The 24,574-nt window shown below is 49.6% G+C and overlaps 1 protein-coding gene across 2 annotated transcripts in view; it reads left to right on the top strand.

Annotated features, from left to right (window-relative positions):
* Positions 1–12,998: 12,998 nt before the first annotated feature.
* LOC141047067 (uncharacterized) overlaps positions 12,999–24,574 on the top strand; it is a 105,175-nt gene continuing 93,599 nt past the window's right edge. The window contains exon 1 of one of the 2 annotated variants that reach the window (XM_073541998.1): positions 12,999–13,070. In XM_073541998.1, the coding sequence (XP_073398099.1) occupies positions 13,044–13,070 (27 nt within the window). In that variant the 5' untranslated portion in view covers positions 12,999–13,043. Of the gene's footprint in view, positions 13,071–16,687; positions 16,788–24,574 lie in introns of those variants that run through there. The other variant, XM_073541999.1, reaches the window with a different exon arrangement.

Here is a 24,574-nt window from a genome sequence, read left to right as displayed (position 1 = left end):
GCACCTCCTCCATCATTTCCAGCACCCCTCCATCATTTCCAGCACCCCTCCATCATTTGCAGCCCCCCCTCCATCATTTCCAGCACCACCTCCATCATTTGCAGCCCCCCTTTCATCATTTGCAGCCCCCCTTTCATCATTTCCAGCACCCCCTCCATCATTTCCAGCACCCCCTCCATCATTTCCAGCACCCCTCCATCATTTCCAGCACCCCCTCCATCATTTCCAGCACCCCTCCATCATTTGCTGGCCTGCTCCATCATTTTCACCACCCCTTTCATCATTTGCAGCCCCCCTCCATCATTTCCAGCACCCCCTCCATCATTTCCAGCACCCCTCCATCATTTCCAGCACCCCTCCATCATTTCCAGCACCCCTCCATCATTTCCAGCACCCCCTCCATCATTTCCAGCACCCCTCCATCATTTGCTGGCCTGCTCCATCATTTCCAGCACCGCTTTCATCATTTGCAGCCCCCCTCCATCATTTCCAGCACCCCATCCATCATTTCCAGCACCCCTCCATCATTTGCTGGCTTGCTCCATCATTTCCAGCACCCCCTCCATCATTTCCAGCACCCCTCCATCATTTCCAGCACACCCCTCCATCATTTCCAGCACCCCCTCCATCATTTCCAGCCCCCCCTCCATCATTTCCAGCACACCCCTCCATCATTTGCAGCACCCCCTCCATCATTTCCAGCACACCCCTCCATCATTTGCAGCACCCCCTCCATCATTTCCAGCACCCCCTCCATCATTTCCAGCACACCCCTCCATCATTTGCAGCACCCCCTCCATCATTTCCAGCACACCCCTCCATCATTTCCAGCACCCCCTCCATCATTTCCAGCACCCCCTCCATCATTTCCAGCACACCCCTCCATCATTTCCAGCACACCCCTCCATCATTTCCAGCACCCCCTCCATCATTTCCAGCACCCCCTCCATCATTTCCAGCACCCCCTCCATCATTTCCAGCACACCCCCTCCATCATTTGCTGGCCTGCTCTATCATTTCCAGCCCCCCTTTCATCATTTCCAGCACACCCCTCCATCATTTCCAGCACACCCCTCCATCATTTGCAGCCCCCCTTTCATCATTTGCAGCCCCCCTTTCATCATTTCCAGCACCCCCTCCATCATTTCCAGCACCCCCTCCATCATTTCCAGCACACCCCCTCCATCATTTCCAGCACCCCCTCCATCATTTCCAGCACCCCCTCCATCATTTCCAGCACACCCCCTCCATCATTTGCTGGCCTGCTCTATCATTTCCAGCCCCCCTTTCATCATTTCCAGCACCCCCTCCATCATTTCCAGCACCCCCTCCATCATTTCCAGCACCCCCTCCATCATTTCCAACACCCCCTCCATCATTTCCAGCACCCCTCCATCATTTCCAGCACCCCTTTCATCATTTCCAGCACCCCCCTCCATCATTTCCAGCACCCCCTCCATCATTTCCAGCACCCCCTCCATCATTTCCAGCACCCCTTTCATCATTTCCAGCACCCCCTCCATCATTTCCAGCACCCCCTCCATCATTTCCAGCACCCCCTTTCATCATTTCCAGCACCCCCTCCATCATTTCCAGCACCCCCTCCATCATTTCCAGCACCCCCTCCATCATTTCCAGCACCCCCTTTCATCATTTCCAGCACCCCCTTCATCATTTCCAGCACCCCTCCATCATTTCCAGCACCCCCTCCATCATTTCCAGCACCCCCTCCATCATTTCCAGCACCCCCTCCATCATTTCCAGCACCCCTTCCATCATTTCCAGCACCCCTCCATCATTTGCAGCCCCCCTTTCATCATTTGCAGCCCCCCTTTCATCATTTGCAGCCCCCCTTTCATCATTTCCAGCACCCCCTTTCATCATTTCCAGCACCTTCTCCATTATTTCCAGCACCCCCTCCATCATTTCCAGCACACCCCTCCATCATTTGCAGCCTCCCTTTCATCATTTCCAGCACACCCCTCCATCATTTCCAGCACCCCCTCCATCATTTGCAGCCCCCTCCACCATTGGCAGCCCCCCTTTCATCATTTGCAGCACCCCCTCCATCATTTCCAGGCCCCCTCCATCATTTCCAGCACCCCCTCCATCATTTCCAGCACCCCCTCCATCATTTGCTGGCCTGCTCCATCATTTCCAGCACACCCCCTCCATCATTTCCAGCACACCCCCTCCATCATTTCCAGCACCCCCTCCATCATTTCCAGCACCCCCTCCATCATTTCCAGCACACCCCCTCCATCATTTCCAGCACCCCCTCCATCATTTGCTGGCCTGCTCCATCATTTCCAGCACCCCTTTCATCATTTGCAGCCCCCCCTCCATCATTTCCAGCACACCCCTCCATCATTTCCAGCACACCCCTCCATCATTTGCAGCCCCCCTTTCATCATTTGCAGCCCCCCTTTCATCATTTCCAGCACCCCCTCCATCATTTCCAGCACCCCCTCCATCATTTCCAGCACCCCCTCCATCATTTCCAGCACACCCCCTCCATCATTTCCAGCACACCCCTCCATCATTTGCAGCCCCCCTTTCATCATTTCCAGCACACCCCTCCATCATTTCCAGCCCCCCCTTCATCATTTCCAGCACACCCCTCCATCATTTCCAGCACACCCCTCCATCATTTGCAGCCCCCCTTTCATCATTTGCAGCCCCCCTTTCATCATTTCCAGCACCCCCTTCATCATTTCCAGCACCCCCTCCATCATTTCCAGCACCCCCTCCATCATTTCCAGCACACCCCCTCCATCATTTCCAGCACCCCCTCCATCATTTCCAGCACCCCCTCCATCATTTCCAGCACACCCCCTCCATCATTTGCTGGCCTGCTCTATCATTTCCAGCCCCCCTTTCATCATTTCCAGCACCCCCTCCATCATTTCCAGCACCCCCTCCATCATTTCCAGCACCCCCTCCATCATTTCCAGCACCCCCTCCATCATTTCCAACACCCCCTCCATCATTTCCAGCACCCCTCCATCATTTCCAGCACCCCCTTCATCATTTCCAGCACCCCCCTCCATCATTTCCAGCACCCCCTCCATCATTTCCAGCACACCCCTCCATCATTTGCAGCCCCCTTTCATCATTTCCAGCACACCCCTCCATCATTTCCAACACCTCTCCATCATTTGCAGCCCCCCTTTCATCATTTCCAGCACCCCCTCCATCATTTCCAGCACCCCTCCATCATTTCCAGCACCCCTCCATCATTTGCTGGCCTGCTCCATCATTTCCAGCACCCCTTTCATCATTTGCAGCCCCTCTTTCATCATTTCCAGCACCTCCTCCATCATTTCCAGCACCCCTCCATCATTTCCAGCACCCCTCCATCATTTGCAGCCCCCCCTCCATCATTTCCAGCACCACCTCCATCATTTGCAGCCCCCCTTTCATCATTTGCAGCCCCCCTTTCATCATTTCCAGCACCCCCTCCATCATTTCCAGCACCCCCTCCATCATTTCCAGCACCCCTCCATCATTTCCAGCACCCCCTCCATCATTTCCAGCACCCCTCCATCATTTGCTGGCCTGCTCCATCATTTTCACCACCCCTTTCATCATTTGCAGCCCCCCTCCATCATTTCCAGCACCCCCTCCATCATTTCCAGCACCCCTCCATCATTTCCAGCACCCCTCCATCATTTCCAGCACCCCTCCATCATTTCCAGCACCCCCTCCATCATTTCCAGCACCCCTCCATCATTTGCTGGCCTGCTCCATCATTTCCAGCCCCCCTTTCATCATTTCCAGCACCCCCTCCATCATTTCCAGCACCCCCTCCATCATTTCCAGCACCCCCTCCATCATTTCCAGCACCCCCTCCATCATTTCCAACACCCCCTCCATCATTTCCAGCACCCCTCCATCATTTCCAGCACCCCCTTCATCATTTCCAGCACCCCCCTCCATCATTTCCAGCACCCCCTCCATCATTTCCAGCACACCCCTCCATCATTTGCAGCCCCCCTTTCATCATTTCCAGCACACCCCTCCATCATTTCCAGCACCCCTCCATCATTTGCAGCCCCCCTTTCATCATTTCCAGCACCCCCTCCATCATTTCCAGCACCCCTCCATCATTTCCAGCACCCCTCCATCATTTGCTGGCCTGCTCCATCATTTCCAGCACCCCTTTCATCATTTGCAGCCCCCCTTTCATCATTTCCAGCACCTCCTCCATCATTTCCAGCACCCCTCCGTCATTTCCAGCACCCCTCCATCATTTGCAGCCCCCCCTCCATCATTTCCAGCACCCCCTCCATCATTTGCAGCCCCCCTTTCATCATTTGCAGCACCCCCTCCATCATTTCCAGCACCCCCTCCATCATTTCCAGCACCCCCTCCATCATTTCCAGCACCCCTCCATCATTTCCAGCACCCCCTCCATCATTTCCAGCACCCCTCCATCATTTGCTGGCCTGCTCCATCATTTCCAGCACCCCTTTCATCATTTGCAGCACTCCCTCCATCATTTGCAGCACCCTCACCCATTTAATTCATTTGATAAAGAAAAAGAAAACGTTTTTCATACTTACCTCACCAGTGATCCCCAGCAGGCACAGCTGCAGCTCCTCTTGTCATGGCAGACGCTGTACCTGGAAGGAGCCCGCCATGCATTGTATCACTTTCAGCAGCTAGACTGTATGGGCTGTAGTCAGGACCTGCAAGGAGCCCCTACATTCTAGCTACAGCCATGTCACATGACCAGAAGTCCAGGGAGGGTGGAGGGAGAGAGTCGGAGCTGTGCAGCTGTCAAGGTAAGACAGCTATGCACTGCTCAGAGACAGCTGCCAGCCCACGTGTGCGCCATATTCCTCCCTGCCACCCGGCCCAGCCCGCCCCTGCTCTAATAGCATCAGGGTTACCGGCACCAGCTCCACCGGACTCCGGGGTTATGGACGGAGAGATTCTGAGAGAAAAGCCATGATATGGAGAAGATGAGAGAATGTGTCCCATTATATAAGTCTCTATGGTGATGACCACAGATCGGAGGATTTGGCAATTATGGCTCAGATTCCAAGTGGAAATGGGAGACGGGTTTTCCTTGATGCCCCAGGAGGTTCCGGGAAAACATTCTTCATTAATCTGCTGCTGCAGAAATTCTCCCAATCACTAACATTGCTCCGGCCGCTGCATCGTCTGGGATTGTGACCGCTCTCTAAGATGGAGGCCGCACGGCTCATTCAGCACCAGGATCACCCCTGAATCTAGCGCTCATGGAAACTCCCGTCTGTAATATCACTGAGATCTTTCACAGATCTGGAAGGATCCAATCACTTAATGGGGGGAATTGTACTACTTTCTGCAGGTGACTTCTGCCAAACTTACCTGTCCTTAACCCACATTAATGACCGTCAATACGTCTTTTAACTGATCTGAGATATAAGAGAATATCATCCACAGGTAACAATCCAGCTGCTGTCGGCTGTACACTATAGCTGACAACTTGCTGTATCAGCCGCGATCAGTGTTGTCATCGTCCATATCTGTTTAACCCCTTAGATGCTAATATCCGGTATGACTATATCATATAACTTTTTAAGAGTGGGGTCCACAAGCAAATAGCGGCCTTAGAGTCTGCCTGCTACAGTGGCCTGTTGAAAAGTCAGCGACATTTAGGTAGTAAAAATCAACTTTTTCATTCCTATCATGCCACTTTGTATTAATTCCTGAAAAGCACCTAAAGGGTTAATAAACTACCTGACAGCAGTTTTCAGTATGTCAGGAGGTGTTGTTTTTTAAAATGGTATCACTTTTGGGGGTTTTCCAATATATAGGACCCCTATAGTCACTTCAAACCTGGATAGGTCCCTAAAATAATAAATTTTGTACATTTCCATGAAAAAATGAAAACTTGCTGCTACATTTTTAAACCTCCTAAAATGCGAACAAAATACAGTGGAGAAAAAAAGTATTTAGTCAGCCACCAATTGTGCAAAGTTCTCCCACTTAGAAAGATGAGAGGGGCCTGTAATTGACATCATAGGTAGACCTCAACTATGAGAGTCAAAATGAGAAAACAAATCCAGAAAATCACATTGTCTGTTTTGGCAAGATTTATTTTTCAAATTATGGTGGAAAATAAGTATTTGGTCACCTAAAAACATGCAAGATTTCTGGCTCTCACAGACCTGTAACTTCTTCTTTAAGAGTCTCCTCTTTCCTCCACTCATTACATGTAGTAATGGCACCTGTTTAAACTTGTTATCAGTATAAAAAGACACCTGTGCACACCCTCAAACAGTCTGACTCCAAACTCCACTCTGGTGAAGACCAAAGAGCTGTCAAAGGACACCAGAAACAAAATTGTAGCCCTTCACCAGGCTGGGAAGACTGAATCTGCAATAGGCAAGCAGCTTGGTGTGATGAAATCAACTGTGGGAGCAATAATAAGAAAATGGAATACATACAAGACCACTGATAATCTCCCTCGATCTGGGACTCCACACAAGATCTCACCCCGTGGGATCCAAATGATCATAAGAACGGTGAATGACTTGCATAGAACTGGGACCAACGTAACAAAGGCTACAATCAGTATCACACTACGCCGCCAGGGAATGAGATCCTGCAGTGCCAGACGTGTCCCCCTGCTTAAGCAAGTACATGTCCAGGCCCGTCTGAAGTTTTTAAGAGAGCACTTGGATTATCCAGAAGAGTATTGGGAGAATGTCTTATGGTCTGATGAAACCAATGTAGAACTGTTTAGTAAAAACAAAACTCGTCATGTTTGGAGGAGATAGAATGCTGAGTTGCATCCAAACAACACCATACCTACTGTGAAGCGAGTGGCAACATCATGCTTTCAAGCTGTTTCTCTGGACCAGGATAACTAATCCATGTACATGAAAGAATGAATGGGGCCATGTATCGTGAGATTGAGTGCAAACCACCTTCAATCAGCAAGGGCATTGAAGATGAAACATGGATGTGTCTTTCAGCATGATAATGATCCCAAGTACACCGCCAGGGTAACGATGGAGTGGCTTTGTAAGAAGCATATGAAGGTCCTGAAGTGGCCTAGCCAGTCTCCAGATCTCAACCCCATAGAAAACCTTTGGAGGGATTTGAAAATCCGTGGTACCTAGCGACAGTCCCAAAACATCTCTGCTCTAGAGGAGATCTGCATGGAGGAATGGGCCACCAACAGTGTGTGCCAACCTTGTGAAGACTTACAGAAAACGTTTGACCTCTGTCATTGTCAACAAAGGATATCTAACAAAATATTGAGATGAACTTTTGTTAATGACCAAATACTTATTTTTCACCAAAATTTGCAAAATAAATCTTGCCAAATCAGACAAGGTGATTTTCTGGATTTGTTTTCTAATAATAATAATAATAATAATCTTTATATAGCGCCAACATATTCCATAGCGCTTTACAGTTTAACAGTTTCAAACATAACAGTCAAAAGTAACAACTTTAGCAATAATACAATGATTACAGCAAAATAAGACGACCCTGCTTATGAGAGCTTACAATCTACAATGAGGTGGGGGAGATACAAAGTACAGGTGTGTATTTACAATGATGGTCCAGCCATCTTGAGGGAGTGGGGGATAGATGGGGATAGTGAATGGGCTACACATGCCACTTCCAAATAAAATGACTGATTAGGGAATGTGATAGGCTGCTCTGAACAAATGTGTTTTGAGGGAGCACCTAAAACTGTGCAAGTTGTAGCTGGTCCTAATTTCTTGGGGTAGAGCATTCCAGAGGATTGGCGCAGTGCGGGAAAAGTCTTGGAGTCGGGAGTGGGAGGCACGGATTAGTCCAGAGGTTAGTCGAAAGTCGTTTCAAGAGCACAGAGGTCGGTTAGGCTGATGGACAGAAATGAGGGAGGAGATGTAATGGGGTGCTGCACCGTGGAGAGCTTTGTGGGTGAGAATAAGTACTTTGAATTGGATCCTATAATGAACGGGCAGCCAATGTAAGGACTGGTGAAGAGCGGACGTGTCCGAGTACCGATTAGCCAGATGGATGACTCTGGCTGCAGCATTAAGGATGGACTGGAGAGGGGAAAGTCGAGTGATGGGGAGGCCAGTTAATAGAGCATTACAGTAGTCCAGGCGGGAGTGGATCAGTACAACAGTGAGGGTTTTTGTTGTTTTCATGGTGAGAAAAGGGCAGATTCTAGAGATGTTCTTTAGGTGTAAGCGGCAAGAGTGGGCAAGAGATTGTATATGGGAGGTGAATGAGAGATTGTTGTCAAACATAACACCCAGATAGTGTGCCTGCTGCCAGGGTGTTATTATGGTGCTTCCTACAGAGAGGGAAATGTCAGATTTAGGGAGGTTGATAGATGGCAGGAGTAGGAGAAGTTCAGTTTTGGAAAGGTTGAGTTTCAGATAGAGAGCGGACATGATGTTGGAGACTGCAGACAGACAGTCACTGACATTCTGTAGTACAGCGGGGGTAAGGTCAGGGGATGACGTTTATAGTTGTGTGTCATCAGCATAAAGATGTTACTGAAAGACAAATCTGCTGATGGTCTGTCCAATTGGGGCCATGTAGAGAGAGAAGAGAAGGGGGCCAAGGACTGAGCCCTGAGGTACCCCAACAGTGAGGGGAAGAGGAGATGAAGTGAAGCCAGCGAACAAAACACTGAAGGAGCCGTAAGCAAGATAGGAAGAGAACCAGCAGAGAGCAGTGTCCTTAATGCCTTGTGACTGCAGCCTAGAGAGTAGAAGATGGTGGCCAACAAAGCTGCAGAAGGTCGAGGAGAATGAGCAGAAAGTGGTCACCATTACAGTTTGCTGTCAGAAGGTCATTGGTCACTTTGATGAGTGCAGTTTCTGTCGAATGTAGGGGGCGGAAATCGGACTGTGATGGGTCTAGGAGGGACTGAGTGGAGAGGTAACGGGTAAGGCGGGAGTAAACCAGTCGCTCCAAGAGTTAGAGATGAAGGGGAGATTGGAGACTTGTCTGTAGTTGTTTGTGCAGGATGGGTCGAGAGCGGGTTTTTTTTAATAATGGAGTAATGATAGAGTGTTGGAAGGCGGAGGGGAAATGCCCTAGGAGAGGGAGAGACTAAAGATTGTAGTTAGGTGAGTTGTGACGACTGGGGAGAGAGACTGGAGGAGATGTGAGGGAATGGGGTCAGTAGTGCATGTAGTCGGATGAGAAGAAGACAGAAGCCTGGAGACTTCTGTGATGGGATCAAATGTGGACAGTGAGCCAGGGGAGATCCAGGGAGGGATGGGAGTCACTGCACTTAGTGGCTGGGAGCGGATTTCCTGACGGATATTATCTATTTTCTCTATAAAGTTGGTGGACAGGTCATCAGCACAAATGTCTGTGATAGGGGCTTGTACTTTTGACCTGAGGAGTGAGTGAAAGGTATCAAAACGTTTCTTGGAGTTGTTGGATAGTGAGGCGATCAGGGTGGTGAAGTAGGTCTGTTTTGCAAGGTGAAGGGCAGGATTAAAGGTTCTTAACATGAATTTGAAGTGGATGAAGTCTTCTGATGTGCGAGTTTTCTTCCATAAGCGTTCAGCATTCCTAGAGCATCGCTGGAGAAGTCGAGTTTGTGATGTGAGTTTTACTCTGTGCTTGGAGGTTTTGCGGGTGAGGGGAGCTACTTGGTCAAGGGTGCTTCTAAGAGTACCGTTGTAGTGATGAACAACCAGATCAGGACAGGAAAAAGAGGAGATTGGGGACAATGATGAGTGTAGGGAGTCTGCAAGTGTATGAGGGTTAATGGCTTGTAGATTTCTGAATGTGTGATAGGTAGGAGTGTGCTGGGGTGGGCGAGGATTTGTGATTGGGAAGGACAGAATGTTGTGGTCAGAGAGAGGAAGCGGTGAGTTATCTAGGTGGGAGATTGAACAGAGGTGGACAAAGATCAGGTCAAGGGTGTTTTCCGCCTTTGTGTGTTTCAGAGGTTGAGAGCTGTGAGAAGCCGAGAGAAGTGGTTAGTGATAGAAGCTGAGATGCAGCGGTGGAAGTGGGGTTGTTAATGGACATGTTGAAGTCTCCCAGGATAAGGGCTGGGAGTTCTGAGGACATGAAGTGCGGCATCCATGCTGAGAAGTGGTCAAGGAATTGGGTGGGTGAGCCTGGGGGCCGGTATATGACTGCTACTCTGAGGGGGAGGTGACGGAAGAGCCTGACGGTGTGGACCTCAAAAGAAGGGAATGAGAGTGATGGAGCTATGGGAATGACCTGGAAAGTGCATTGTGGGGACAGGAGTATGCCGACTCCACCACCAAGTCTGTTTGTGGGTCTCGGGGAATGGGAGAATTGTAAACCACCATGGGAGATGGCAGCAGGAGAGACAGTGTCAGAATCCTGAATCCAGGTTTCAGTGAGGGCCAACAGATTCAGAGAGTTGTTCAGAAAATAGTCGTGCAGGAAAGGAAGCTTGTTACATACAGACCGCGGATTCCAGAAGGCATAATTAAAAGAAGGAGATGAGGGAGTGCAAGTAATATTAATAAGGTTAGTAAGGTTTTGATATGAGGTAGAGTAGGGGTTGAGGGATGGTGGACAAGGGTTGGTGGAGATGTCCCCCAAAATCAGTAGGAGTAGGAAGATAAAGAGTAAGTATCTATTGGAACTGGAAGAAGTTTTTTGTGCAATGTGTTTGGGCAAGATGGGCTGAGGTTTTTCAGGAAGGTGAGAAGTGCATGGGGAGCTGTACATGGGAGAGGGAAGTATAGAGGGGCTGTTGTGTATGCGTCGTGATGGAGGAGGGATGGGGCGGTAAATGTGGATGGCAAGGGAACACAGGAGGATAGAAATAATGGACATGGATAATAGGGAGTACAAGGTGTGATTTACCTGTCTCTTGCCCTGGCTAACTGCCATAGAATAACTGCTTCTTCTGGATGCTTGGCTAATGGGAGGCTTTGCTGAAGGGATGCGCATGCAAGCAAACCACACTTTGACTCTCATAGTTGAGGATCTACCTATGATATCAATTACAGGCCTCTCTCATCTTTATAAGTGGAAGAACTTCTACAATTGATGGCTGACTAAATACTTTTTTTCCCCACTGTAAAAAAATATTTTACAACTGGTGCTGATGTAAGGCAGACATGAGGGAAATGCTATGAATTAATGTTTTTCTATGGTATGACTATCTGGATTAAAGGGATAATAATTCAAAGTTTGAAAATTACTATTTTTTTACATTTTTAGCAATTTTCTGATATTTTTTATAAATAAACACAAAACATAACCTAAATTTACCATTATCATAAAGTATAATGTGTCACGAAAAAACGATCCCAAAATCATTAGAATTTGTCGAAGTGTTGCAGAGTTATTACCACATAAAGTGATAGCGTTCAGATTTTTAAAATTTGGGCCTGTCACTAAGGGGATAAAGGAGCAACTCCAGCAGAAGAGCTGAATACTTGTCAGCACAGCGGAGTCCTGTATACACTGTGGGCGCTGATCATGTGACCCCTGACTCCTCCCCTCCTGTGACCTCATCACAGGTCCTGTGCGCACAGAGCTGCCATATATGTGGAGTGCGGCTCTGCGGGTGGAGGTAAGTGCCGGAGGCTCTATTATTCTCTATGTGGAGTGCGGCTCTGCGGGTGGAGGTAAGTGCTGGAGGCTCCATTATCCTCTATGTGGAGTGCGGCTCTGCGGGTGGAGGTCGGTGCCGGAGGCTCCATTATTCTCTATGTGGAGTGCGGCTCTGTGGGTGGAGGTCGGTGCTGGAGGCTCCATTATTCTCTATGTGGAGTGCGGCTCTGCGGGTGGAGGTCGGTGCTGGAGGCTCCATTATTCTCTATGTGGAGTGCGGCTCTGCGGGTGGAGGTCGGTGCTGGATGCTCCATTATTCTCTATGTGGAGTGCGGCTCTGCGGGTGGAGGTCAGTGCTGGAGGCTCCATTATTCTCTATGTGGAGTGCGGCTCTGCGGGTGGAGGTCAGTGCTGGAGGCTCCATTATTCTCTATGTGGAGTGCGGCTCTGCGGGTGGAGGTCAGTGCTGGAGGCTCCATTATTCTCTATGTGGAGTGCGGCTCTGCGGGTGGAGGTCGGTGCTGGAGGCTCCATTATTCTCTATGTGGAGTGCGGCTCTGCGGGTGGAGGTCGGTGCTGGAGGCTCCATTATTCTCTATGTGGAGTACGGCTCTGCGGGTGGAGGTCGGTGCTGGAGGCTCCATTATTCTCTATGTGGAGTGCGGCTCTGCGGGTGGAGGTCGGTGCTGGAGGCTCCATTATTCTCTATGTGGAGTACGGCTCTGCGGGTGGAGGTCGGTGCTGGATGCTCCATTATTCTCTATGTGGAGTGCAGCTCTGCGGGTGGAGGTCAGTGCTGGAGGCTCCATTATTCTCTATGTGGAGTGCGGCTCTGCGGGTGGAGGTCAGTGCTGGAGGCTCCATTATTCTCTATGTGGAGTGCGGCTCTGCGGGTGGAGGTCGGTGCTGGAGGCTCCATTATTCTCTATGTGGAGTGCGGCTCTGCGGGTGGAGGTCGGTGCTGGAGGCTCCATTATTCTCTATGTGGAGTACGGCTCTGCGGGTGGAGGTAGGTGCTGGAGGCTCCATTATTCTCTATGTGGAGTGCTGCTCTGCGGGTGGAGGTCGGTGCCGGAGGCTCCATTATTCTCTATGTGGAGTGCGGCTCTGCGGGTGGAGGTCGGTGCTGGAGGCTCCATTATTCTCTATCTGGAGTGCGGCTCTGCGGGTGGAGGTAGGTGCCGGAGGCTCCATTATTCTCTATGTGGAGTGCGGCTCTGCGGGTGGAGGTCGTTGCTGGAGGCTCCATTATTCTCTATGTGGAGTGTGGCTCTGCGGGTGGAGGTCGGTGCCGGAGGCTCCATTATTCTCTATGTGGAGTGTGGCTCTGCGGGTGGAGGTCGGTGCTGGAGGCTCCATTATTCTCTATGTGGAGTGCGGCTCTGCGGGTGGAGGTCGGTGCCGGAGGCTCCATTATTCTCTATGTGGAGTGCGGCTCTGCCGGTGGAGGTCGGTGCTGGAGGCTCCATTATTCTCTATGTGGAGTGCGGCTCTGCGGGTGGAGGTCGGTGCTGGAGGCTCCATTATTCTCTATGTGGAGTGTGGCTCTGCGGGTGGAGGTCTGTGCCGGAGGCTCCATTATTCTCTATGTGGAGTGCGGCTCTGCGGGTGGAGGTAGGTGCCGGAGGCTCCATTATTCTCTATGTGGAGTGCGGCTCTGCGGGTGGAGGTCAGTGCTGGAGGCTCCATTATTCTCTATGTGGAGTGCGGCTCTGCGGGTGGAGGTCGGTGCCGGAGGCTCCATTATTCTCTATGTGGAGTGCGGCTCTGCGGGTGGAGGTCGGTGCTGGAGGCCCCATTATTCTCTATGTGGAGTGCGGCTCTGCGGGTGGAGGTCGGTGCTGGAGGCTCCATTATTCTCTATGTGGAGTGCGACTCTGCGGGTGGAGGTCGGTGCTGGAGGCTCCATTATTCTCTATGTGGAGTGCGGCTCTGCAGGTGGAGGTCGGTGCTGGAGGCTCCATTCTCTATGTGGAGTGCGGGTGGAGGTCTGTGCTGGAGGCTCCATTATTCTCTATGTGGAGTGTGGCTCTGCGGGTGGAGGTCGGTGCCGGAGGCTCCATTATTCTCTATGTGGAGTGTGGCTCTGCGGGTGGAGGTCGGTGCCGGAGGCTCCATTATTCTCTATGTGGAGTGCGGCTCTACGGGTGGAGGTAGGTGCCGGAGGCTCCATTATTCTCTATGTGGAGTGCGGCTCTACGGGTGGAGGTAGGTGCCGGAGGCTCCATTATTCTCTATGTGGAGTGCGGCTCTGCGGGTGGAGGTAGGTGCCGGAGGCTCCATTATCCTCTATGTGGAGTGCGGCTCTGCGGGTGGAGGTCGGTGCTGGAGGCCCCATTATTCTCTATGTGGAGTGCGGCTCTGCGGGTGGAGGTCGGTGCTGGAGGCCCCATTATTCTCTATGTGGAGTGCGGCTCTGCGGGTGGAGGTCGGTGCTGGAGGCTCCATTATTCTCTATGTGGAGTGCGACTCTGCGGGTGGAGGTCGGTGCTGGAGGCTCCATTATTCTCTATGTGGAGTGCGACTCTGCGGGTGGAGGTCGGTGCTGGAGGCTCCATTATTCTCTATGTGGAGTGCGGCTCTGCGGGTGGAGGTCGGTGCTGGAGGCTCCATTATTCTCTATGTGGAGTGCGGGTGGAGGTCGGTGCCGGAGGCTCCATTATTCTCTATGTGGAGTGCGGCTCTGCAGGTGGAGGTCGGTGCTGGAGGCTCCATTATTCTCTATGTGGAGTGCGGGTGGAGGTCGGTGCTGGAGGCTCCATTATTCTCTATGTGGAGTGCGGCTCTGCGGGTGGAGGTCGGTGCCGGAGGCTCCATTATTCTCTATGTGGAGTGCGGCTCTGCGGGTGGAGGTCGGTGCTGGAGGCTCCATTATTCTCTATGTGGAGTGTGGCTCTGCGGGTGGAGGTCGGTGCTGGAGGCTCCATTATTCTCTATGTGGAGTGTGGCTCTGCGGGTGGAGGTAGGTGCTGGAGGCTCCATTATTCTCTATGTGGAGTGCGGCTCTGTGGGTGGAGGTCGGTGCCGGAGGCTCCGTTATTCTCTATGTGGAGTGCAGCTCTGCGGGTGGAGGTCGGTGCTGGAGGCTCCATTATTCTCTATGTGGAGTGCGGCTCTGCGGGTGGAGGTCGGTGCTGGAGGCTCCATTATTCTCTATGTGGAGTGCGGCTCTGCGGGTGGAGGTCGGTGCTGGAGGCCCCATTATTCTCTATGTGGAGTGCGGCTCTGCGGGTGGAGGTCGGTGCTGGAGGCTCCATTATTCTCTATGTGGAGTGCGGGTGGAGGTCGGTGCCGGAGGCTCCATTATTCTCTATGTGGAGTGCGGCTCTGCGGGTGGAGGTCAGTGCTGGAGGCTCCATTATTCTCTATGTGGAGTGCGGCTCTGCGGGTGGAGGTCGGTGCCGGAGGCTCCATTATTGTCTATGTGGAGTGCGGCTCTGCGGGTGGAGGTCGGTGCTGGAGGCCCCATTATTCTCTATGTGGAGTGCGGCTCTGCGGGTGGAGGTCGGTGCTGGAGGCTCCATTATTCTCTATGTGGAGTGCGACTCTGCGGGTGGAGGTCGGTGCTGGAGGCTCCATTATTCTCTATGTGGAGTGCGGCTCTGCAGGTGGAGGTCGGTGCTGGAGGCTCCATTCTCTATGTGGAGTGCGGGTGGAGGTCTGTGCTGGAGGCTCCATTATTCTCGATGTGGAGTGTGGCTCTGCGGGTGGAGGTCGGTGCCGGAGGCTCCATTATTCTCTATGTGGAGTGTGGCTCTGCGGGTGGAGGTCGGTGCCGGAGGCTCCATTATTCTCTATGTGGAGTGCGGCTCTACGGGTGGAGGTAGGTGCCGGAGGCTCCATTATTCTCTATGTGGAGTGCGGCTCTACGGGTGGAGGTAGGTGCCGGAGGCTCCATTATTCTCTATGTGGAGTGCGGCTCTGCGGGTGGAGGTAGGTGCCGGAGGCTCCATTATTCTCTATGTGGAGTGCAGCTCTGCGGGTGGAGGTCGGTGCCAGAGGCTCCATTATTCTCTATGTGGAGTGCTGCTCTGCGGGTGGAGGTCGGTGCTGGAGGCCCCATTATTCTCTATGTGGAGTGCGGCTCTGCGGGTGGAGGTCGGTGCTGGAGGCCCCATTATTCTCTATGTGGAGTGCGGCTCTGCGGGTGGAGGTCGGTGCTGGAGGCCCCATTATTCTCTATGTGGAGTGCGGCTCTGCAGGTGGAGGTCGGTGCTGGAGGCCCCATTATTCTCTATGTGGAGTGCGGCTCTGCGGGTGGAGGTCAGTGCTGGAGGCTCCATTATTCTCTATGTGGAGTGCGGCTCTGCGGGTGGAGGTCAGTGCTGGAGGCTCCATTATTCTCTATGTGGAGTGCGGCTCTGCGGGTGGAGGTCGGTGCCGGAGGCTCCATTATTCTCTATGTGGAGTGCGGCTCTGCGGGTGGAGGTCGGTGCTGGAGGCCCCATTATTCTCTATGTGGAGTGCGGCTCTGCGGGTGGAGGTCGGTGCTGGAGGCTCCATTATTCTCTATGTGGAGTGCGACTCTGCGGGTGGAGGTCGGTGCTGGAGGCTCCATTATTCTCTATGTGGAGTGCGACTCTGCGGGTGGAGGTCGGTGCTGGAGGCTCCATTATTCTCTATGTGGAGTGCGGCTCTGCGGGTGGAGGTCGGTGCTGGAGGCTCCATTATTCTCTATGTGGAGTGCGGGTGGAGGTCGGTGCCGGAGGCTCCATTATTCTCTATGTGGAGTGCGGCTCTGCAGGTGGAGGTCGGTGCTGGAGGCTCCATTATTCTCTATGTGGAGTGCGGGTGGAGGTCGGTGCTGGAGGCTCCATTATTCTCTATGTGGAGTGCGGCTCTGCGGGTGGAGGTCGGTGCCGGAGGCTCCATTATTCTCTATGTGGAGTGCGGCTCTGCGGGTGGAGGTCGGTGCTGGAGGCTCCATTATTCTCTATGTGGAGTGTGGCTCTGCGGGTGGAGGTCGGTGCTGGAGGCTCCATTATTCTCTATGTGGAGTGCGGGTGGAGGTCGGTGCCGGAGGCTCCATTATTCTCTATGTGGAGTGCGGCTCTGCAGGTGGAGGTCGGTGCTGGAGGCTCCATTATTCTCTATGTGGAGTGCGGGTGGAGGTCGGTGCTGGAGGCTCCATTATTCTCTATGTGGAGTGTGGCTCTGCGGGTGGAGGTCGGTGCCGGAGGCTCCATTATTCTCTATGTGGAGTGCGGCTCTGCGGGTGGAGGTCGGTGCCGGAGGCTCCATTATTCTCTATGTGGAGTGCGGCTCTGCGGGTGGAGGTCGGTGCTGGAGGCTCCATTATTCTCTATGTGGAGTGCGGCTCTGCGGGTGGAGGTCGGCTCTGCGGCTGTTTTTTTCGAGAAATATTGTACTTAATGATAGTGGTAACACTTCTTTAATATGACTTACATTTATTTGTGAAAAAATCAGAAATTAGGCGAAAAGTTTGAACATTTAGCAATTTTCAAACTATTTTTATGCTCTTAAATCACAGAATCATGTCACACAAAGTAGATAGTATATAATATCTCTCACGTGTCTACTTTACATCAGCACAATTTTTGAAACCTTATTTTTTTTATTAGGAATTATAAGGGTTAAAAGTTGACCAGCGATTTCTCATTTTTACAGCAAAATTTGCAAAACCATTTTTTTAGGGACCACCTCACATTTGAAATGAATTTGACAGGCCTATATGACATAAAGTACCCAAAAGTGACACCATTCTAAAAACTGCATCCCTCAACATGCTCAAAACCACATTCAAGGCAAAAGTTGTTGTGCAATTTCTCCTAAGTAAGCAAAACCGCAGAGCAATCCGCACCTAAATCCGCAGCGTGTGCACACAGCCTTATACCCAGCAGTCGTGACAGTTTTATTCCTTACCTGGACCTCTTACTGGGCCGGTAATGCTGAAATTTTAGCCTCCATTTGAATTGAACCAGTGAGTCATCAATAGCGATGTCCCTTTGGGAGTTGTACTTCTCAGCAAATTTTTTGCTGAAGTGTTCAACCACTGGCCGAATTTTATGTAAACAATCAAAGTTCGGATCATCTCCGAGAGGACACTGCACATTATCACTATAATGCAATTATTTTTGTATTGTTTCAAATCGTGTCCTTGTCATGGTCATATGGAATACTGGTGTACTGTAGAGAATATCAGTACTCCAGTATTGCCAAACCAGGGGAAGAGTCCTGAGGAGAGAATTTACATATTCCCAGGGCCTTCTGGGATAAGTGAAGAATCTCCGCGAGCTCAAAGATCACTGGATTTTGGCCGTTGCAGCTGAAAGGAGGAAATCGGTAGGAAGAGTCCTGAGGAGAGAATTTGCATATTCCCAGTGCCTTCTGGGATAAGTGAAGAGTCTCCGCAAGTGCAAAGATCACTGGATTTTGGCCGTTGCAGCTGAAAGTAGGAAATCGGTCAACTGCGCGCCAATAGGCGCTCGAATTTTGGCACATTTCTCATCGCTTTGATATCTCTTTAATAATAAAAATATGGAAGAGGCCAGGAGCCATTTGGTGAGCTGCATTTCTTGCTACATGCTCACAGACTTACCAGTGGAAAAGCCAAACTTCACATGCCACAAATGCAAGCTTGTGTCCCTGTTGGAGGAAAAGTTGCAAAATCTCGAAGAGAGGTTAGCTACGTTGAAGATCATTAAGAAAGGTGAAGAGTTCTTAGACAGAGCAGAATTATCTCTTCATGTTACAGAAAGAGAAGAAATTCGAAGTGCACCTGAAGAAACAGAGGAATGGAAACATGTGACCCAGAGAAGCAGGAGGATCGGGAGGCAGTCAGCGCCCATACTTCTCAGGAACCAGTACCAGGCTCTTACGCAGAAGAACAATGAAGAAATGCATCAGGATAAGACTTTGCCCACAAACAACAACCTTGTACACCTTCAGGGTCCTCATGGATGGATAAAGAAAAATGTTGTGAAACAGAAATGGAGAGTGGTGGTCATGGGGGATTTCCTGTTGAGAGAAACAGAGGCCGCTATCTGCAGACCGGATATAACCTCAAGAGAAATGTGCTGTCTTCCACGTGCAAAAATTAAAGATGTGTCTGACAGGATATCAGGACTCTTCAGACCTACAGATGACTAACCATTCCTGCTAATACATGTGGGGACAAATGACACGGCAAGAAACGACCTGGAAACCATCTGCAGTGACTTTGAAAACTTAGGTAAGAAAGTGAAAGAACTGAGAGCGCAGGTGGTCTTCTCTTCCTTCCTCCCAGTGGATGGCCATGGAACAAGGAGGTGGAAGAAGATTCTGCTGGTGAACAACTGGCTACATCGATGGTGCCGTCAGCAAGGATTTGGATTTCTGGATCACGGAGTGAATTACCTATACGATGGACTACTTGCTAGAGATGGGGTGCACCTTACGAAGACTGGAAAACATGTATTTGGAAGTCGCCTTGATACACTCATCAGGAGAGTTTTAAACTAGAACAATGTGGGAAGGGAAACAAAAGGCCAGAAAAACCCATACACCTGACAAATGCTATTGAGAATTCTGCTATTAGAAGTGGGGGAAAAGAAAAAAGACAAAAAAATCTAAATAATAAAAATATTGGAGAAAGAGAAGCCAATCATAAGCTAAAATGTTTCTATACTAATGCACAAAGCATGGGCAACAAACAAGGCGAATTGGAACTACTAACACAGGAAAAGAAATATGATGTCATTGGAATCACGGAAACTTGGTGGGACAATACACATGATTGGAATATAAGTATAGAAGGATACAACTTATTAGCAAGAAACAGACTTGATAAATGAGGAGGAGGTGTCGCATTGTATGTTTGAAATGCGTATATCTGCACAGAGATTGAAGCTTCAGAGACTGGAAGTTCTGTGGAAACTGGGTAAGAATACAAGGACAGAACAATGGAAAGGACACCATTGTAGGCATTTACTACAGGCCGCCTGTGCAAGCTGAAGATATTGATGAACTCTTTATGCATCAAATGGCCAAGTCTCCAAAAAATATAACATAGTTGTCATGGGAGATTTCAGCTATCCAGACATTTGTTGGGACTCTCTCTCAGGCACAACTAACAGGTCAAGGAAATTCTTATCCTCTCTTGCTGACAACTTTATCTTCCAAAAGGTAGGGGATAGAACAAGGGGATCTGCTACCTTGGATCTAATCTTCATAAACAGGGAGGAAATGGTTGAGGAGGTAAGAGTGGCTGGAACTCTAGGAGGTAGCAACCATGCTATTTTAGAATTTTGGATAGCTAGAGGAGAAAGACCTTTCAAGACTCAGAAGTCAAGGTTAGATTTCAGAAAGGCTGATTTTAAGGAATTCAGAAAAAGAATTGGAGGGATCTAATGGCTGAATATCCTTAAGGACAAAAATGCCCAGGAAGGATGGGGCATCTTGAAAAATGAAATTCTCAAAGCACAATTGTTAACAATTCCGAAAAGAGGGAAGAATATGAAGCATTTAAAGAAACCAGGATGGATGAACACAGAACTGCCGATGCCGATGACATGCAGAGCTACCTATCTGGACCCAACCTCGCCTCCTTACTGACTGAAATCCCACAATGTCTGTCTGCTATCTCAGCCTTCTTCTCTGCTCGCTTTCTCAAACTGAACATGGACAAAACAGAATTCATTATCTTTCCCCCATCTCACTCTACCCCTCCACCAGACCTATCCATCAATGTCAATGGCTGCTTTCTTTCCCCTGTCCCGCACGCTCGGTACCTTGGGGTGATCCTCGACTCTGCACTCTCTTTCAAACCACATATCCAAGCCCTCGCCTTCTGCCGCCTCAAGCTCAAAAATATTTCCCAGATCCGCTCATTCCTCAACCACGAAACCACAAACACACTAGTGCACGCTCTTATCTCCCGCCTCGACTACTGCAACCTCCCACTCTCTAGCCTCCCCTCTAGCACTCTGGCTCCGCTCCAGTCCATCCTACACTCTGCTGCCTGACTAATCCACCTGTCTCCCTGCTATTCCCCAGCCTCCCCCCAATGCCAGGCCCTTCACTGGCTTCCTATTGCCCAGAGGCTCTAATTCAAAACCCTAACCATGACATACAAGGCCATCCACAACCTGTCTCCTCCATACATCTGTGACATGGTCTCTAGGTACCTACCCACACGCAATCTTCGATCATCTCAAGATCTCTGTCTCTACTCCCCCCTTATCTCATCTTCTCACAACCGCATACAAGACTTCTCCCGTGCTTCCCCCATACTCTGGAACTCTCTCCCGCAACACATCAGACTCTCACCATCAACTGAAACCTTCAAGAAGAACCTGAAGACCCACCTGTTCCGACAAGCCTACAGCCTGCAATGATCCTCGGTCTACTGAATCACCGCATGACCTGCTCTACCCTCTCCTACTGTATCCTCACCCATCCTTGTAGACTGTGAGCCCTTGCGGGCAGGGTCCCCTCTCCTTATGTACTTATGTGTCCCTTGTCTTACACATGTTTATTATACTTGTCTATATTTCCCCTTTTCACATGTAAAGCGCCATGGAATAAATGGCGCTATATAAATGCATAATAATAATAATAACTTAAGCACATGCTAAAAAGGAAGAAAGAAATGTTTATAAAATGGAAAGAGGGAGGCATATCTAAAGAAGAATATAATGCTGTCTGCAGAACCTGCAGGGCACGAATCAGATTAACTGAAGCTGACAATGAATTGAGGCTTGGAAGAGACATCAAAAGCAATAAAAAAGGATTCCCATTTTGCATCTGTTTTCTCTCAGAAAGTAAATGTAACATCAACTGTTCTACATTGTCCTATTAAGGGAATAGAAGAATCCAGGATATCTATAAACAGAAAGATAGTGAGGAAACACTTGGCTAACCTAAATGAATTCAAGTCTCCAGGTCCAGATGAATTACACCCCAGAGTACTGAAGGAGATAGCAAAAGAAATTTTTGAACCACTCTCCATAATCTTTGAAAATTTTTGGAGAACAGGAGAAGTCCCAGAAGACTGGAGAAGAGCAAATGTTGTTCATATCTTCAAAAAGGGGAAGAAGGTGGACCCAGGCAACTATAGGCCGGTGAGTCTGACTTCTATACCAGGAAAGATCTTTGAACAAATTATTAAACAACATGTATGTAAGAACCTGGATAAGAATGAAGTGATTAAACAGAGTCAGCATGGGTTTGTAAATAATAAGTCATTTCAGACTAACTTAATTTCTTTCTATGACAGAATCACTGACTGGGTGGATCAGGGAAATGCTGTAGATATAGTATATCTTGACTTCAGCAAAGCATTTGATAGGGTATCTCACACCATCCTTATTGAAAAAATGACTAAGCATGGAATGGACAAGGCAACTGTTAGGTGAATTCATAACTGGCTTAGTCATCGGACCCAAAGAGTGGTCATAAATGGCTGCACATCCAGTTGGAAGAATGTTTCAAGTGGGGTGCCACAGGGCTCTGTCCTGGGCCCTGTATTGTTCAACATCTTTATCAATGATTTAGGAAGGAATTGAGGGTAAACTGATTAAATTTGCTGATGACACAAAGCTAGGAGGGATAGCTAATACTAGAGAAGAGAGAGAGGCTTCAAAAAAATATAAATAAACTGGAGCAGTGGGCAGCAACTAACAGAATGTTTTTTAACAGGGAAAAATGCAAAATACTACATCTGGGCAATAAAAATGAAAAAAGCATATACAGAATGGGAGGAATAGGGCTAAGCAACAGCACATGTGAAAAAGACTTGGGTATACTAATAGATCACAGACTGAATATGAGTCAACACTGTGATGCAGCAGCAAAAAAGGCAAATGCAATTCTAGGATGTATTAACAGAAGCATACAGTCTAGATCATGTGAAGTCATTATTGCCTTCTACTACTCTTTGGTCAGACCTCATCTGGAATACTGTGTCCAGTTTTGGGCGCACATTTTAAAAAAGACATCAACAAACTCAAGCAAGTTCAGAAAAGAGCAACCAGAATGGTGACCAGTCTGCAAACCCTGTCTTATGAGGAAAGGTTACAGAATTTGGGAATGTTTAGCTTGCAAAAGAGAAGACTGAGAGGAGACTTAATAGCTGTCTACAAATATCTCAAGGGCTATCACAGTGTAGAAGGATCATCTTTTCTCATTTGCACAAGGAAAGACTAGAAGCAGTTGGATGAAACTGAATGGGAGGAGACACAGATTAGATATTAGAAAAAACTTTTTGACAGAGTGATCAATGAGTGGAACAGGCTGCCACGAGAGGTGGTTGTTATGGTGTAGGATGCTAGGGGGAACCCGGAAGTGGACCATCTGGGTCACGGCTCCAGAGCCCCCTAGGGTGAGCGGACCAGGTGGAACCCTACAGCGAGTGTTAGGGGCAGGCCCAAGTGGGGATGGAGCCGCAGGAGAGACAGCGGAGAGGAATGTGTGCCGCTAGAGAACAGAAGACTTCAGGGACTGTGGAGCAAGGGAGGCAAACGGAAACGGGAACACCTCGGACTGGCAGAGGCTGAATGTAACGTAGACCTAGCTTAAAGAAGGGGATTTTCAGCCTGATATATCATGAGGATAGCCAGACATTATCTCCTGGAAGGTACGGAGGGGCGTCTAAGCGTTTTTTGTCGGCATATCTCTTCATTCTGCTACTGGCTCTCTCAAGAGCCTCTTTGGTCTCCCTCCAAATTTTAGAGAAGTCCAAGGACAGGGAGTTTGCTGCCAGTACACCCGAGGCAGGGGAAACGGGAAGGGGGATGCCGGGATGTTGCCCAAAAACTACAAAAAAAGGGAGACTTGGAAGAAGCTTCACTGGGATGATTATTGTAGGCATATTCAGCCCATGGAAGAGAGACCCAGACATTTTGGTGAGCATTGGAAAAATGCCGGAGATAGGATATTAGAGCCTGATTGACTCGCTCTACTTGACCGTTAGACTGAGGATGATAGGCCAAGGAAAAATCCAGAGTTACCTTCATCAATCCGCAGAGAACTCTCCAAAAACAGGAGGTGAATTGGACCCCTCGGTCCGAGACAATATGCTGTGGGAAGCCATGGAGTCGGAAGACGTGGGGCAAGAAAATCTTCTCCAACTCGGGGGCAGAAGGCAGGCTGGGCAAAGGAATGAAGTGGGCCATTTTGGAAAACCGATCCATGATCACTAAGATAACAGTGCAGTCCGAGGAAGGAGGTAAATCGGTGACAAAGTCCATAGCAATATGGCTCCACGGCCCTGAAGGCACAGGCAGGGGGTGTAGGAGTACCGAAGGAAGTTGTTTGAGGACTTTGTTTCTGGCGCGGGAGGCAATGAATTCCAAAACATCTTGGCGAATCGATGGCCACCAATAATGGCGGGAGACGAGAGAGAGAGTTTTCTTGACTCCAGCATGTCCAGCAAACTTAGAAGAATGACTCCAACGTAAGACTTTCAATCTATCCCCATCCTGAACAAAGGTTTTACCTGGTGGTGGAGAAAACACGCTTAGTGGAGTCACGGTAAGGACTTTGGCTGGGTCGATGATATACGCTGGTCCAACTTCCCCGTCCACTGGCAAAAATGACCTGGATAGGGCATCAGCCTTGATGTTCTTATTACCTGATTGAAAGTGGAGTTCAAAATCAAAACGTCCTGAGAACAAAGACCACCTGGCTTGCCATGGATTGAGCCTTTGGGCTGACTGAATGTAAGCCAAATTTTTATGGTCTGTGAATATGATGAACGGATGGATGGCCCCTTTGAGGAGATGACACCATTCCTCTAAGGCCAGCTTTATAGCCAGTAACTCTCTGTCTCCAAGGGAATAATTGCGTTCAGGAGAGGAGAAAGCTTTAGAAAAGATTCCGCAGATGACCAAGCGACCAGAGGAGGATTTCTGCAGAAAGACTGCTTCTGCTCCAACTGAAGATGCGTTGACCTCGAGGATGAATAGCCTATTGGCATCTGGGCGATGGAGCACAGGAGACCTCGCAAATTCTTGTTTCAGAGTCTTGAAGGCTGCCTCAGCGTCAGAGGACCAGCGATTAAGGTTGGCCCCTTTGCGAATGAGAGCAGAAATAGGCTTGGTCAGGGAAGAAAAAGAAAAATGAG

This window comes from Dendrobates tinctorius, unplaced genomic scaffold (genome assembly GCF_039654945.1).
Source record: "Dendrobates tinctorius isolate UK_male_01 unplaced genomic scaffold, ASM3965494v1 ptg000126l, whole genome shotgun sequence".
NCBI lineage: Eukaryota > Metazoa > Chordata > Amphibia > Anura > Dendrobatidae > Dendrobates > Dendrobates tinctorius.
This window is presented reverse-complemented; position numbering and strand designations above follow the sequence as displayed.